Genomic DNA, 12,383 nt, shown 5'->3' with positions numbered 1-12,383 from the left:
CAGCTATTGATATATCGGATTTTGAGATTCCGAGTTACCTGATCTACGTGATTTATGGTGCCGCAGATACCATAGATCTAAGTACACATTCTGTACTCCATAGCACGCGCTTGGTCACAGGAAAGTTAGGTTGGTTGGGGTAGTCCCAAGGCCCCACAATGGCTCTAAATCAAAGCTGGGGCCGGTATATGATTTCGGGAGGTGAGCGCTCATCTAGACCGGAGACCCCATTACTTTATGCATGCTTGCCATGATACCTAATGATTGAAATGTAATGCTGTATTGCCGTATTTTGGAGGCTGCTAGGAACTGTTAATATAAAAGCAAGCTGTCTTCTATGCACGATAGGGGAAGGTACGTATTCGTATTCGTTTTCACCGATATCAGACGAGTACAGTATCAGTAGAGTACTTGTAGTACGTACTGTAGGCTACCTTAGGTACCACATACCACAAACACATTCGGCGACAATGCCTATCTGGTACGGGACATTCATTACCCGGGCACCCAGGTCTGGTTCAATTCTGCCAATCCAGCCAATCGCGGCGTGGCTGATTGCTGACCGAAAAACTCCGTCAAGCGAGAAAAGAGACCGTTTACCGAAGGGTCTCCGTAGTCTCACGTAGTCGGGAGATTATCTCTCCTTTTGATATCTCGAAGTCTGCAGAACTGCCACATCGACCAGATACAACCGGTGAAACTTCAATCCCTCTCCACGAGCCTCGATCTTTGCAATCCCATCAATATCCGCAGACATATCCAACCTGAGCCTAAGGATCACCTTCCGCTCTCAGTCGCGACTCGGTATTCTAGGATATAAGGAGTTAGAAGCCAAAAGTTACCGTCAAGATGTCGAAGGAGTTCACCTACGCTGATGTTGCGAGCCACGCCTCGAAGAAGGATCTCTATGTTGTGATCCACGACAAGGTGTACGATTCTACCGCCTTCGTTGATGAGCACCCGTAAGTCTCAATTTCCCTTCGGCGTGTTCCGAATGCGCAGATAGGAATGGAGATATGGCCTTTTCTCAATCCCGAGGAGAAGAACTTTGGGAACCCTGGGGGCAACACTCTCCTTCGAGGGGCTCGATCAGATAGGAGAGCTCAATTGTTGCCTTCCGGTCTCGGGGGTTGTGGACGGTACTTTATTGCCGTATTGCAATGCAGAGATGTCACAACTTGTTGCTTTTTCTCTACCTTTATCTTTGCATACATGCATTTTCAAATCATATAATGCCACGTCGCTAACTTGTACGTAGAGGTGGAGAGGAGGTCCTACTCGATGTCGGCGGACAAGACGCAACAGAAGCCTTTGAGGATGTCGGACACAGTGACGAGGCACGGGAAATCTTGGCTGATTTACTCGTCGGAACATTGAAGCGCCAGGTATGGGGATTCCTTGCGAATAGGTCCGGCTGGTTCTATCATACGATGCTAATTTCTGTATCTTCTAGGCGGGCGACCCAAAACCCAAGATCGCACCCGTTGCCAGCACAACATCATCATCGTCTAGTTCAACTGGTCTCGGAGTCGGTCTTTATGCTGTCGTTCTTATTGGTGGCGCTGCTGCATATTTCGCCTACCAATATATGCAATCCCAAGAGGCACAGGCATAGATAAGGAGTATTAGATAGGATGTTGGGACGTGGAGGAGTTTTCATGGGAAGGATTTTATGAAACAACAGGCACATTTGTTGCACTTTCTCTATATCCTACTTGTCATGCTAATAGAGATTCATTTGGAAAGACTTCCAAAAATGCTTCCACTTCAAAGTTTCAGGCGCTAACTTTCCATGCATATTTGCTTCAGAGTTTTGGATTGCTTCAGGGGCTTTATTGGCCGTGGTTTGTAGCTGATATTCTCAACACGTAACCCAGTTGTCCTCCAATTTAATAGAGTTTATCAGATACGCCGTTATATTTGTCCGTTGATCGGACTTAGCCGTTAGATCTAACGGAATTTTATCCCAGCAAGTTGCGGCTATTTCATGAACAGTGGTTATAAAATTCTCCTGAATCCCCAGTTGGCTGCGTGAAACCCATATTTATTTTGGATATGTCGAAAACTACCCTATCATATCATAATTTTGCATCAGCTACCTTCCAAACGCCGGGCTCCTGCCATGTAGATTAACGCCAACCACATTCTAGCCTTAAAGCACACACGTCTCCCACGCGCTCATGCATAAAGGCCTCCATCGTCATCCTCTTCATCATCATCTTGGGCTTTGGGCACTTCTTTCTTCTTCATCAAATCCTTCCTATCCAACGGGCAAGTTCCTTGCAATCTCAACCAAGGGCCCACACACTCTAAATCAAACCGATGGCTATCGTGGCACGGTAGGACCACGACGAGTGGGAACTCATCATCTAGAAACGGCTCTGCGCAAATCGGACACGTATCTGTCTTCTTTAACTGTTTCTTAGATACCCTCTCTAGGCTATCAAGATAGCTCTGTGGCACCCCGGGCACCTTTTCAGGCGGGGAGTCAATATCATCTTCGATGTGCGAGATTAAATCGCGGAGGAGGTCGGCGTTGTTTGCGTTTGAGGTCGTAGAGAGGAGAGTGCTAAGTTGGTCTCGGAGGAGGCGCTCTGCTGCGGACACTTCGACGGGCGTGGGGAGGGCATGCGGGTTGGAGGTTTCGATTTGGGAGAGCTGAGAGAAGAACGAGGACATCGAGGGACGCCGGGTAGGGCGTTTGGTGGTTGGCTTTATATTGTGCTCAACTATTAAATAGAGTTACAGAGCTTGCGCGGGGTACGGGAAATCTTGGGGATGTACTGTACCTTCGTAAGGGCTCGCCATGTTGAGGGATTGTTTCTTCAAAGCTTGTAGGGTGAAATAGAATTAAGACTATGCAATTGAATAATCAGACGGAGGGTAGTTAATTGCTTTGTTGAGTGATTTAGCTCAAGAACTATCACAAGGCAGAAGAAACACGCGTTGACGCTGTTGGATGCTGTAGAGCTCGCTTAGGGTGGGTTGAGGCCAAGGCTGAGAGACGAGGCTGTTGTGCCTATTGCCAAATTCATACTTCTTTTTCTAATTTATCTTCAAGCACATAAAGTAGTTTCAAGAAACGGCAAAGTAGGAATTTAATTGCTTTTTCTCGTAGCATGCGGTTCTTATTGCTCACGCTTTTACGGTCAAAGGCAGTTCTAGTGTTCTGCCTCAGCCGATTATCCGCTTCCATCTTAGCTTGAGGAGGTTGGCCGCCAGGTGAAGGAAATAATGCTAATAGAACAGAAATGTATTCCCCCTTCCCGCCGCACCTGCCTCACCTAATTATCCTGCTCACCTGAGCCGGGTGAGCACCGCGGCCAGCGCCGCTCTAAGCACTCGGCAGTGCCGCCTTGGGCAGACCTCGTGTATAATCCATCGCTACGTTCCTCTCCTCGTGTCGACTACTGCTACAATTGCTTTCCCTTACACTATTTTGTGAACGAACAGACCCTAACTTATACTTCAGCTTGTGTAGGGAAAAAGCACAGACGTCGGAGCAAAACTAGGCCGACTTTTCCTTCACAACGCCGAACTTTAGTTGCACTCAAGCTGAGCTACAACCCCGCGTTTGTCGACAAATCATGCTCCCTCTGAGCCAAGCTGGTATGCAAGCCCAAGCAGATCAGTCTACGGAGTAGCTGGTGAGATGCTATCCCCTAAGATTGCTCTATGGTGGTGATCATGATGCCCCCGCTGTGTCTTTCCCTATGTTGGATCGCCATCATATCCTGATCACCCGATATGGGGATGCCTTGTCAGGGCAGAGTTTCAGACGGAGGAGGGTGGATGTTCCTTCAGTGTGACCTAGCTGAGGCTCTGTACATATTTCTTATACATCTTGGTTGCCTCCTGCATAAATAGCAACGAATTGCAGGTCGCCCAAATGCTTCTAGCCCAAACGAGTCGAATAGCTATCCAATGGATTCAACACAGGCAGCCTTCTCACTTCACAAGACTGGTTTTCGTAGAAAGTGATGGAAATCGGAGGACTGGGCTGTGACTTGGGAGATAAATCCCCATTATTATCATTCTTCCATTATTCCAATTCAATCTGATCAGACTGCTACCATGGAGCCTCTCTCGATTATTGGTGGTATAGTAGCAATAGCGGAAGCTGCAGGAGCAGTAGCTAAATGCGCTGATGGTTTATACCGGATATCATACAAGGCTGGAGTCCTTGCCGAAGACGTCGAGTTATTTGCTTCTCACGTCCATGTGTTTGGATCCACTATCTTCAATGCACATCGCACCATCAGAGATCATTACCTGAACGACATGACGTCAACAACGATACAAAAACTTCATAAATCCTTTGCCTTAGACTTATTGACCTTCCAATGCGATTGCGTGACGAAGCGTGTCAGCAGTCTCCAAGAGCGAGTGAACGATCACAATGGACCCCTAGGTCTTTGGATGCGAGTTCTATGGCTCTTGGACAAGGAAAAACGGAACGACATATATCTCTCGATGGAGAGAATCAAGCTGTCTTTTCTACTGATTATGAGTCAAGTTATGTATGAGATTTTAGAACAACGTGCCTTAAGCCCATCTCCTCTGGAGCGACAGCTTTGTGATTTCAGAAGGGAAATGTAAGTTTTAAAATCATCGGTGGGATATTATTGACAAGACATTTTAGGAAGGAATGCAGGAAGCAAATCCGGTCGCATATGAAAATCATGCATGTATGCAAAATTCGACAGGAGAGACTTAATTACCACGACTCACTGCGCTACGACGAAGGCCATGATGCCGCAATTGACAATATCGAGAATGTGCTTCTCGACATTGGGAGCGTCATGGTAGATAGAGCATCAAAAAGAGCATCGCGAAGAACGGATATTATTTCCACCACCACTGGCAGGCGCTCAAGCGACAAAGTTGTAGATCATGGAGGAGGGAGCAACTTCAGCCCTGCAAGCGGAACAAGCCACCTCACAACGCGTCAGTCTCCACTACAGGAGCCAAGTGGTGAATCTCTTCGCCTTACGTCAAACCAGCCTATTGCTATCCATCCTCGAGATGCGCAGCGGCATGGCCATTCACCGCCCACTGCGGAGTCGTCGTCTTCAAGCCTAGGATCTTCGAGCATCAGGATCCAAGACGACCCCCAGCCCGATAGAGCGCTACATTTGGATGAAGGTGATTACATCGCGGTCCAAGCTTCTAGCCGCCTCCTCTACTTAGATCCAGATCTCGATTATCCAGTAACCCAGGGCTACATTAACTCCAACATTGAACCGACAAATGCGAATCTAAATCCAGAGTTCCCTCAAAACGTCATCTCTGAGCGCTATGCGACAGAACTTGGGCTAGCGATAGAATATTCTCAAAGGGACAATGAGGATCGTACAGATGCTGAAGCGGGAGACAAGGATATAGAAATGGAGATTGACTTCGGTAATGGTGAGGTGCATTCGGTTATAGGCAGGACATCATTTTTATGGAAGAACAGTCAGCAAGTAAGCCACTTGAGACCACTCAGAGTTACTTTGTCTAGTGAGCGAATCCATGTCGTTCCAGACCCCGTTGGTTTTTGGGGAGCCGTTCCTTAGAAGGAGGATGCATTATTGGCAAAGATAATCTTTGCACCACCTGGGTCTACTCGGTTCTAGCTCGGACTGTGCTCTGTTGTTGCAGAATAGGCTGTAGCTTTAGGATTGACTCGACTGACTTATCGAGCGAGAGCGACGGGCGGATGAACAAAATGAAATGGGTAGTCTTAGAACAGACCAACAAGTACAAAACTGCGAGTTGGCATTTAGGATGTAGCAGGTGTTCTGCACAATCCACGTAGGAAAAAGACATAAGATTCAAGCTGTAGAAAGTAGTGGATTTATTGAGAGTCCATGCTCACCGATGGAAGGATCTATAGCGTTCTCACTAGTAGATAAGAGCAAGATAGGTAGGCAACGGGCCCGCCCGGGTCTTAATAAGTGCACATATCCTATGCCGTCCCGAACTGATTCTCATTTCCTATTCTCGATTTGGTTGTGTAGAGACAAGAGGTCGCAGAGGACTTCTTATTAGCAAGGGTGCCGGCTCACCTAGGCGTCGCCCTAGTGTCCTTGAAAGCAGCACGATTAGAAGCTGTGGAAGTACCCCTCAACTCGTTTAAAAGCAGCGCGTCGAGGTGAGTGGCTAGGAGAGCCGTCCCACATTTGTGCTCAATTAATGCGCCATTCCAATCGCTTCCAGTTCAAAGGATGTCATCGAAAGCTTCTAGGGAGACATCCTAATTCTCACTATAGCATCTTCAAATTTCATACTTCGATGTTACAGTCCCTATCGCAGTTGAGGAAGACGACCAACAGTTTGGGGCGGTCAAGAGTCTCCAAAAGTGGGAGGGTCTAGGCTAAGAATTCCTTCGCCGTCTTACAAGCCTCTGAGACGGAACTTTGATGCCGTTCGATTGCAGCAATTATCCCTCTTTTTGGAATTAATAATTTGTTATCTTCCGTTTCCCGTGCTACCCCCGGGGCCACGTAGTATGTGTTCTGATGGCGTCTTTGGAGGCGCCGACATCATCGGTGTTGGAATCCAATCAAGGGACATGCAATCCGATCCGTCATAACCGTGATGGCCATGCTAGGCCACGATTCTCTTACTCGTCCCAACGCGCTCTAGATTTGCCTCCCCAGTCTTATTATATATTTTCTTGCTCAAGACGAAAATATGTATTTTAGCTGCTCCGTACTGGAATATCAATTGTCATATACTCAAATTACATAATTGTCTCCATTCATTGATATGGACTCGTTCAGTATACCGACAACATGCCCGGCACCGAAATAAACCTAGTTGAAACCAATATCCTACCTAAGCCCAAACTAATAGTCGTCTTTTTCGGCCTTGCCTTCGCTCTTCTAATCTCGTTTATTGACCAAAACTCGATTGGCATAGCTCTACCGACCATTGGTGAAGACCTCAATTCAGCTACGACGATTTCCTGGGCGGGAACATCGAGTCTAATTGCCAACACCGTGTTCCAAGTCCTATATGGCCGTTTATCGGATATTCTTGGGAGGAAAGTTGTTTTCCTTTCGGCTGTAGGCTTATTAGCTCTTGGGGACTTGCTATGTGGATTTGCGAAAACGGGACCACAATTGTATGCCTTTCGAGGCATATCCGGAGTTGGAAGTGGAGGCATAACGGCATTGGCTATGATGATCGTTTCAGATGTTGTCACTCTTGAGAATCGTGGGAAGTATGTGTTGTTTCTTCCCGTTAAAGGATCATGTCTGACGACCCCTTTAGATATCAAGGCATATTAGGCTCCTGTGTCGGTCTGGGCAACGCAGTCGGGCCCTTTTTGGCTGCTGCATTCGTGCAGAAATCAACATGGCGCGGGCTCTTTTGGTGCATCTGTCCCTTAGGTGTTTTGTCTGGAGTCATGGTTGCTTTCACTCTTCCTCCAAGTAAGGTCAACGGCGACTTGAGGAGTAAAGTCAAATCAATCGATTATTGCGGTACTGGATTCAGCTCTGCCGCGATCCTACTCCTTCTCATTCCCATTTCCGGCGGAGGGACATATTTCGAATGGTCCAGCCCGATGGTAATCTCCATGATCACATTGGGAGTCATCTCAATGATAGCTTTTGTCATTGTGGAGTGGAAAGTTGCCACTATTCCCATGATGCCGCTACATCTCTTCAAAATACCGGCCGTTTGCGCAATAGTGGTCCAAAATTTTCTCTTCGGAATTGTCTACTATTCCCACCTCTATTACCTCCCAATCTACTATCAAAATGCCCGTCAATTCTCGCCACTTCTCTCGGCCGCCCTTACCCTACCTTTCGTCGCTGGCCAATCTATATTCTCTGTTTTGTCAGGCCAGTATATCTCTCGCAGGAAACGCTACGGCGAGGTAATCTGGATTGGGTACGCATTGTGGACTCTTGGTTCGGGCCTAATTCTGCAATTCGACCGCTCAACACCCCGCTGGAAAATCATCCTCATCCTCATAGTGGAGGGTGCGGGAGTTGGCAATGTCTTTCAGCCTTCTCTCATAGCGTCTCAAGCGCACTCCTCGAAGCAGGACCGCGCCGTTGTCATCAGTGTGCGGAACTTTTTGCGCGCTTTCGGTGGTGCATTAGGCCTCGCGCTATCGTCGGCCGTCTATTCTAACGTTCTGAAGAAATCCATTCACGAGGTGTCCACTCCTATCCCATCTGGATATATGAGTCAAGTACTGGCATCTATCTTGCACGTCCCGGATATGTCATCCTTATCGGGTACGCAGAAGGGCGAGGTCTTAGACGCATATATGAAGGCCTCGAGAGGGGTATTTATTGTTTGGTTACCTATTATGGCTGTTTGTTTAGGAATGTGTGTTTTTATTAAGGATAGGGGACTTATGAGGCCCGAGGAGAAAGCCCAGATGCTCGAGGAGGCTCGGAGTAGTAATGAAGGTGCCGGTCCGAGTGAAATTGAGGAACCAGGTGTGAGCCCGGAGAATTATGCGGAGGCGAAGATGCAGAAGAACCCTCATGATGTTGAGAAAGTGTTGGCGAAACAATAGTAGAATTTATATAGAAGTGGGAATCTCTAGGTATATTGGAACTATACATATAAACAGTAGAACTTCGATAGCTACTATGCATTTGAATATGTTTGATAAGTTTAGCATAGTCAGACTGCTACATCATTCGAACACAACCAAGAGTAATTAAAGTAGGAAAATACCATGAGCATCATGGCTCTGCGGCTAGAAAACTAAAACGCCCAAGCTTAAACAACGCATTCAACTATCACTTGACGTATGACAACAATGCAACGCGGTAGCACCCTTAAATTTGGCCAGTTCCGGTTTATTGGCCTTTAATTCTCCTATATAGCTACCTTCCCGCAGAGTGACATGGCGTTAGAGATGACGAAGTAAAATTTAACTAGAAAAAGCAACATTGTTAGGCTCTCAACGTGTAGCGCTTGTGGTAATTGCCAAATATATTGAAGTGGGTAGTATAGCTAGAGGCAGCTCTAAAATTAAATGTCTACTTTTCCTCAAATTCGTTGAAAAAATGAACTAATAAAGGCAGAGGGCAGATTTAACCGAAGAGAAAGCAAGTAGTTAGTGGTAAAATACTGTTATGCACCAAATACAACTTAGAGTATATATAACATTACGCAATATATTTACTTACACGAGTTTCGTTTAGAGGTCGAGGAACCCATGCCGTTCGAATTGAGGCGAACCAAGGCCCTGCCGGAAGGCATTAGATAGGGGATTCAGGGGCTTGGGGGATTAGTACTTTACGAGTGGAACATTCGAATTTTGATGCTATTATTTTCGACCCCAACAACTGATTGCAAAACAACTGCATACGAGTACCAAGGCAATTGTAAATAAAAGCTCTATCACTTCAAAATTTTTATTTTGTGCTATGTTAAAGTTACCAGTAGCTAACAAAGTAGTAAATATACTCCGTATGCCCTTGCCAAGTGGTAAAGGGTTGGCCGCAACAATAATAAATATTTTATTTAAACCTCCAACGTTGGTTCTAGTTCAAAAACGTCAAAGCCATATCCTAATAATACGACATAAATGTCTTAATACTGTTAATACGGAGTTTTGTAATCCTGAGACTCTAACTCTATTGTTTTGGAAAGGGATCAACCCCGCCGGAATACCTAACAAATGGAATAATACGCAGAACGGAATGAAAACCAGTAGGACTAAGGTAAACATCGAGAAGTTTGTACTTGCCGTGCGATTGAAAAATGTTATTAAGTTACCTAAGCTGCAATTCACATGTGAGGTGGACTATTTACTTTGTAGCGAGCTTTAGCCAATGGCATGCCTTGCCCCGCGACAGTATTCAACTCCGCGTCCCTGACGAAGTGCCAGATACCACGAAGTATCACCACCACGACGCCACACGTCCACGCCTTGGTCCGCCACGGACACGATGCACTATGGCTGGCCGACAGCGCACCTTCGATCTGGTCCCTACAACCCTGAGGAGGACCAGCTTGAAGCCCCCTATGACAAGCAAAGCTGCAAAGAAAGCATACCTACAAGCCCAGAACGGACCACGGATTTCGCGCGCCGAACAACGACGGAGGGACGCCGAAGAACTAGAGAGGCAGAGGAAGGAATATGAGAAGGAGAGAGCTGCAGCGCGGGCAAAGGCTGCCCGAGAGAAGAAAACTGCCAAAGCCAATGCCGAACGAGAATCCCGCAAGAAGATGGGGTTGCCGGAACCTAGCAAATTTGTGAGGGCGAGTCAACCGACAATATCGATGTTTGTGAAGACAGGGAATAAGAGAACCTGGCAAGAAATGGGAAGCGTCGCAGAGGATTCAGATGAGACCGTATGCGAGGAAGGTACCAAACGAAATGATGAAGCTCAACCGTCCGCGAAACAGAGAGCTGTGGACTGTGATTCTGAGGATGAATTCGGAGACTTCCCGTCTTTGTCTCAGTCAGACCTATTTGAAAAGATCAACAGTTCTATGCTATCGGCTGGGAAAAATACAAGAGTTCCAACGCCTCCAAATCAGGCGGATCAGCTGTCGAACCAACATGGAAACAGGAATACCTCAAGGATGACTCCTACCAAGGCACCGACTGCTTCGGATAAGACGAATAACCAAACAGTGCCTTCGTCAGGACAATATCTTGAAAAAACATCATCCCAGAAATGCCGTCCACAGTATTCTTCCCGGCAGTGCTCGCAGGAGTTGCCAAAGCAGAGTTGGAGCCAAGGGGACGACGAGTTTCTGTTGAACGATTTGCAGTTCATGGCTGATATGGCATCTACTCAACTTTTATCGGAAGTAGCAGAGGCGACTACCAGATCGGACGAATTGCCTCCCGTTCTAAGCCCTCAGCAAATCAGCATTCCGATGGTTGCTGAGTCGAAGTTGTCATCGTTTCCAACGGGTGGCAGACAGTCGGTAAACAGTCCAATATGCCAAATATCTCCTAAAGTACCAACGACCGGGTGTCTACATGAGGGGCGTCTAGTTAGTGCACCCCCTCCGACTCGCTGTCTTGAAAATACATCGGCCAACTGCCAGGAGGGCCGAATTCATAAATTATTATTACCACCCCGATCAGTGCTACAAGGCCACTCAGCAAGTTTGCCGCCTCCGCTTACCACAAGGACCGATAGGACGGTAACCACTCAAAAGAGCGGACTTCCTAAATTCCCATCACGTCGGCCAGTATTACAAGAACGTTCAATAAATGTGCCGCCTCCACGAGCAACAAAAGCTATATATATTGCTCATTCTCCCAACATGCCTCGAGCCATTCCTCGAAACCGAGGCTCCTGTCAAAACAGCACTGAGATGAATTCAATTACACCACCTCAAGTACCACCATCAGGAACCCAAGCATTCCTGCAAAATAATTTTGATGATTTCTATCCCAGCCCAAGTCAGCAAATCCGCGAACTAATGGAGGACATCGATGACTTACCGTCAAACACCCAAATCGCCAAGGAATTAACTCCGTGTAAACCAGCCCTCACCGATCCATTCATGGATCTCTTCTCTACCCAGGATTTTGCCCTCTCGCCCGAAGACCTCACCGAGATAACTACACCAGGACATGCTTCCTGTCATCGAGGGAAACAAGAAGCGCCGCCACCACCGCACGGAAAACCACGGTTCTTTGAAGAAAAAGATGATGATTTATTACATGCTGCTCTGCATGAGAGCAAGGCTCTTGCTGCTGCGGCGGCAGAGAAAATACATAAATTTCAACCTCCAGTAAAGGAGCCTGCAGGCGGTGCTGGAAGGGCTAGGCGTACTTTGAGACGAGTTCAGTCTGCTGCGTCAGATTATGGGGATGATGAATTTAGAGGCTGTTCGCAGGAACTGCTTGCATTGTGTTAATCTGGATCCATTAATTTCTTTTTGTATATTTGTTTGGGGGATGGGGATGGGGATGGAAATTGCATTTTGATTTAGATTGTGATGGTCATTGGAGCACAGGCGGGACAGCATTAGCATATGGGTGGGATTACTGCATTGGTTGGTTGGGTTGCATTGCATTGGAATAGGATAGGAAATACCCTTAGCATACTCGGAGAGGAAAACTTAGAAAGTATACAGTATATGGGTGTGAGTCATACGCAAGTTATAATTCAATGCAATTAGAGAAAATTGTTTGGTTCAAGGTTGTTTAGATTTTTGTACGATCTGCTTCACAAGCACTGCGAATATATCTCCATCTCCGTCCGTAGACGATAGACTACAACTAGCGCTAACAACGGCGTCTTATGTCCACCCACGAAATCCCCCACGCACAACGGGATCGTGAAAATTGCTGACCAGCTACAGGTCAGCAAGGGGTATGCGAAGTGAAATGTCCATCCACCTGTTCCAATCCATCCATGCAATATTATACGTCATCAAGTCATGAATTCATC

The 12,383-nt window shown here is 46.8% G+C and overlaps 5 protein-coding genes across 5 annotated transcripts; 4 read left to right on the top strand and 1 right to left on the bottom strand.

The window, feature by feature from the left end:
- Positions 1-849: 849 nt before the first annotated feature.
- Positions 850-1,615, top strand: BP5553_04620 (Cytochrome b5; the record flags this gene model as incomplete). The annotated part of the gene is made up of 3 exons (XM_032013243.1): positions 850-962; positions 1,259-1,385; positions 1,454-1,615. The coding sequence occupies 3 exons, from the start codon at positions 850-852 to the stop codon at positions 1,613-1,615; spliced, it is 402 nt and encodes a 133-aa protein (XP_031869843.1).
- A 563-nt stretch (positions 1,616-2,178) lies between these two features.
- Positions 2,179-2,679, bottom strand: BP5553_04619 (Uncharacterized protein; the record flags this gene model as incomplete). Its single annotated transcript, XM_032013242.1, has 1 exon — positions 2,179-2,679. The coding sequence occupies one exon, from the start codon at positions 2,677-2,679 to the stop codon at positions 2,179-2,181; it is 501 nt and encodes a 166-aa protein (XP_031869842.1).
- Positions 2,680-4,074: 1,395 nt separating this feature from the next.
- Positions 4,075-5,558, top strand: BP5553_04618 (uncharacterized protein; the record flags this gene model as incomplete). Its single annotated transcript, XM_032013241.1, has 2 exons — positions 4,075-4,595; positions 4,643-5,558. The coding sequence occupies 2 exons, from the start codon at positions 4,075-4,077 to the stop codon at positions 5,556-5,558; spliced, it is 1,437 nt and encodes a 478-aa protein (XP_031869841.1).
- Positions 5,559-6,779: 1,221 nt separating this feature from the next.
- BP5553_04617 (putative mfs transporter protein) lies at positions 6,780-8,524 on the top strand (the record flags this gene model as incomplete). The annotated part of the gene is made up of 2 exons (XM_032013240.1): positions 6,780-7,210; positions 7,261-8,524. The coding sequence occupies 2 exons, from the start codon at positions 6,780-6,782 to the stop codon at positions 8,522-8,524; spliced, it is 1,695 nt and encodes a 564-aa protein (XP_031869840.1).
- A 1,394-nt stretch (positions 8,525-9,918) lies between these two features.
- Positions 9,919-11,847, top strand: BP5553_04616 (uncharacterized protein; the record flags this gene model as incomplete). Its single annotated transcript, XM_032013239.1, has 1 exon — positions 9,919-11,847. The coding sequence occupies one exon, from the start codon at positions 9,919-9,921 to the stop codon at positions 11,845-11,847; it is 1,929 nt and encodes a 642-aa protein (XP_031869839.1).
- Positions 11,848-12,383: the final 536 nt, after the last annotated feature.

This window comes from Venustampulla echinocandica (assembly GCF_003357145.1).
Source record: "Venustampulla echinocandica strain BP 5553 chromosome Unknown scaffold_2, whole genome shotgun sequence".
Classification (NCBI taxonomy): Eukaryota; Fungi; Ascomycota; class Leotiomycetes; order Helotiales; family Pleuroascaceae; genus Venustampulla; species Venustampulla echinocandica.
Note: the sequence above shows the minus strand (reverse complement) of the source record. Positions and strands in the feature narration are given on the sequence as shown.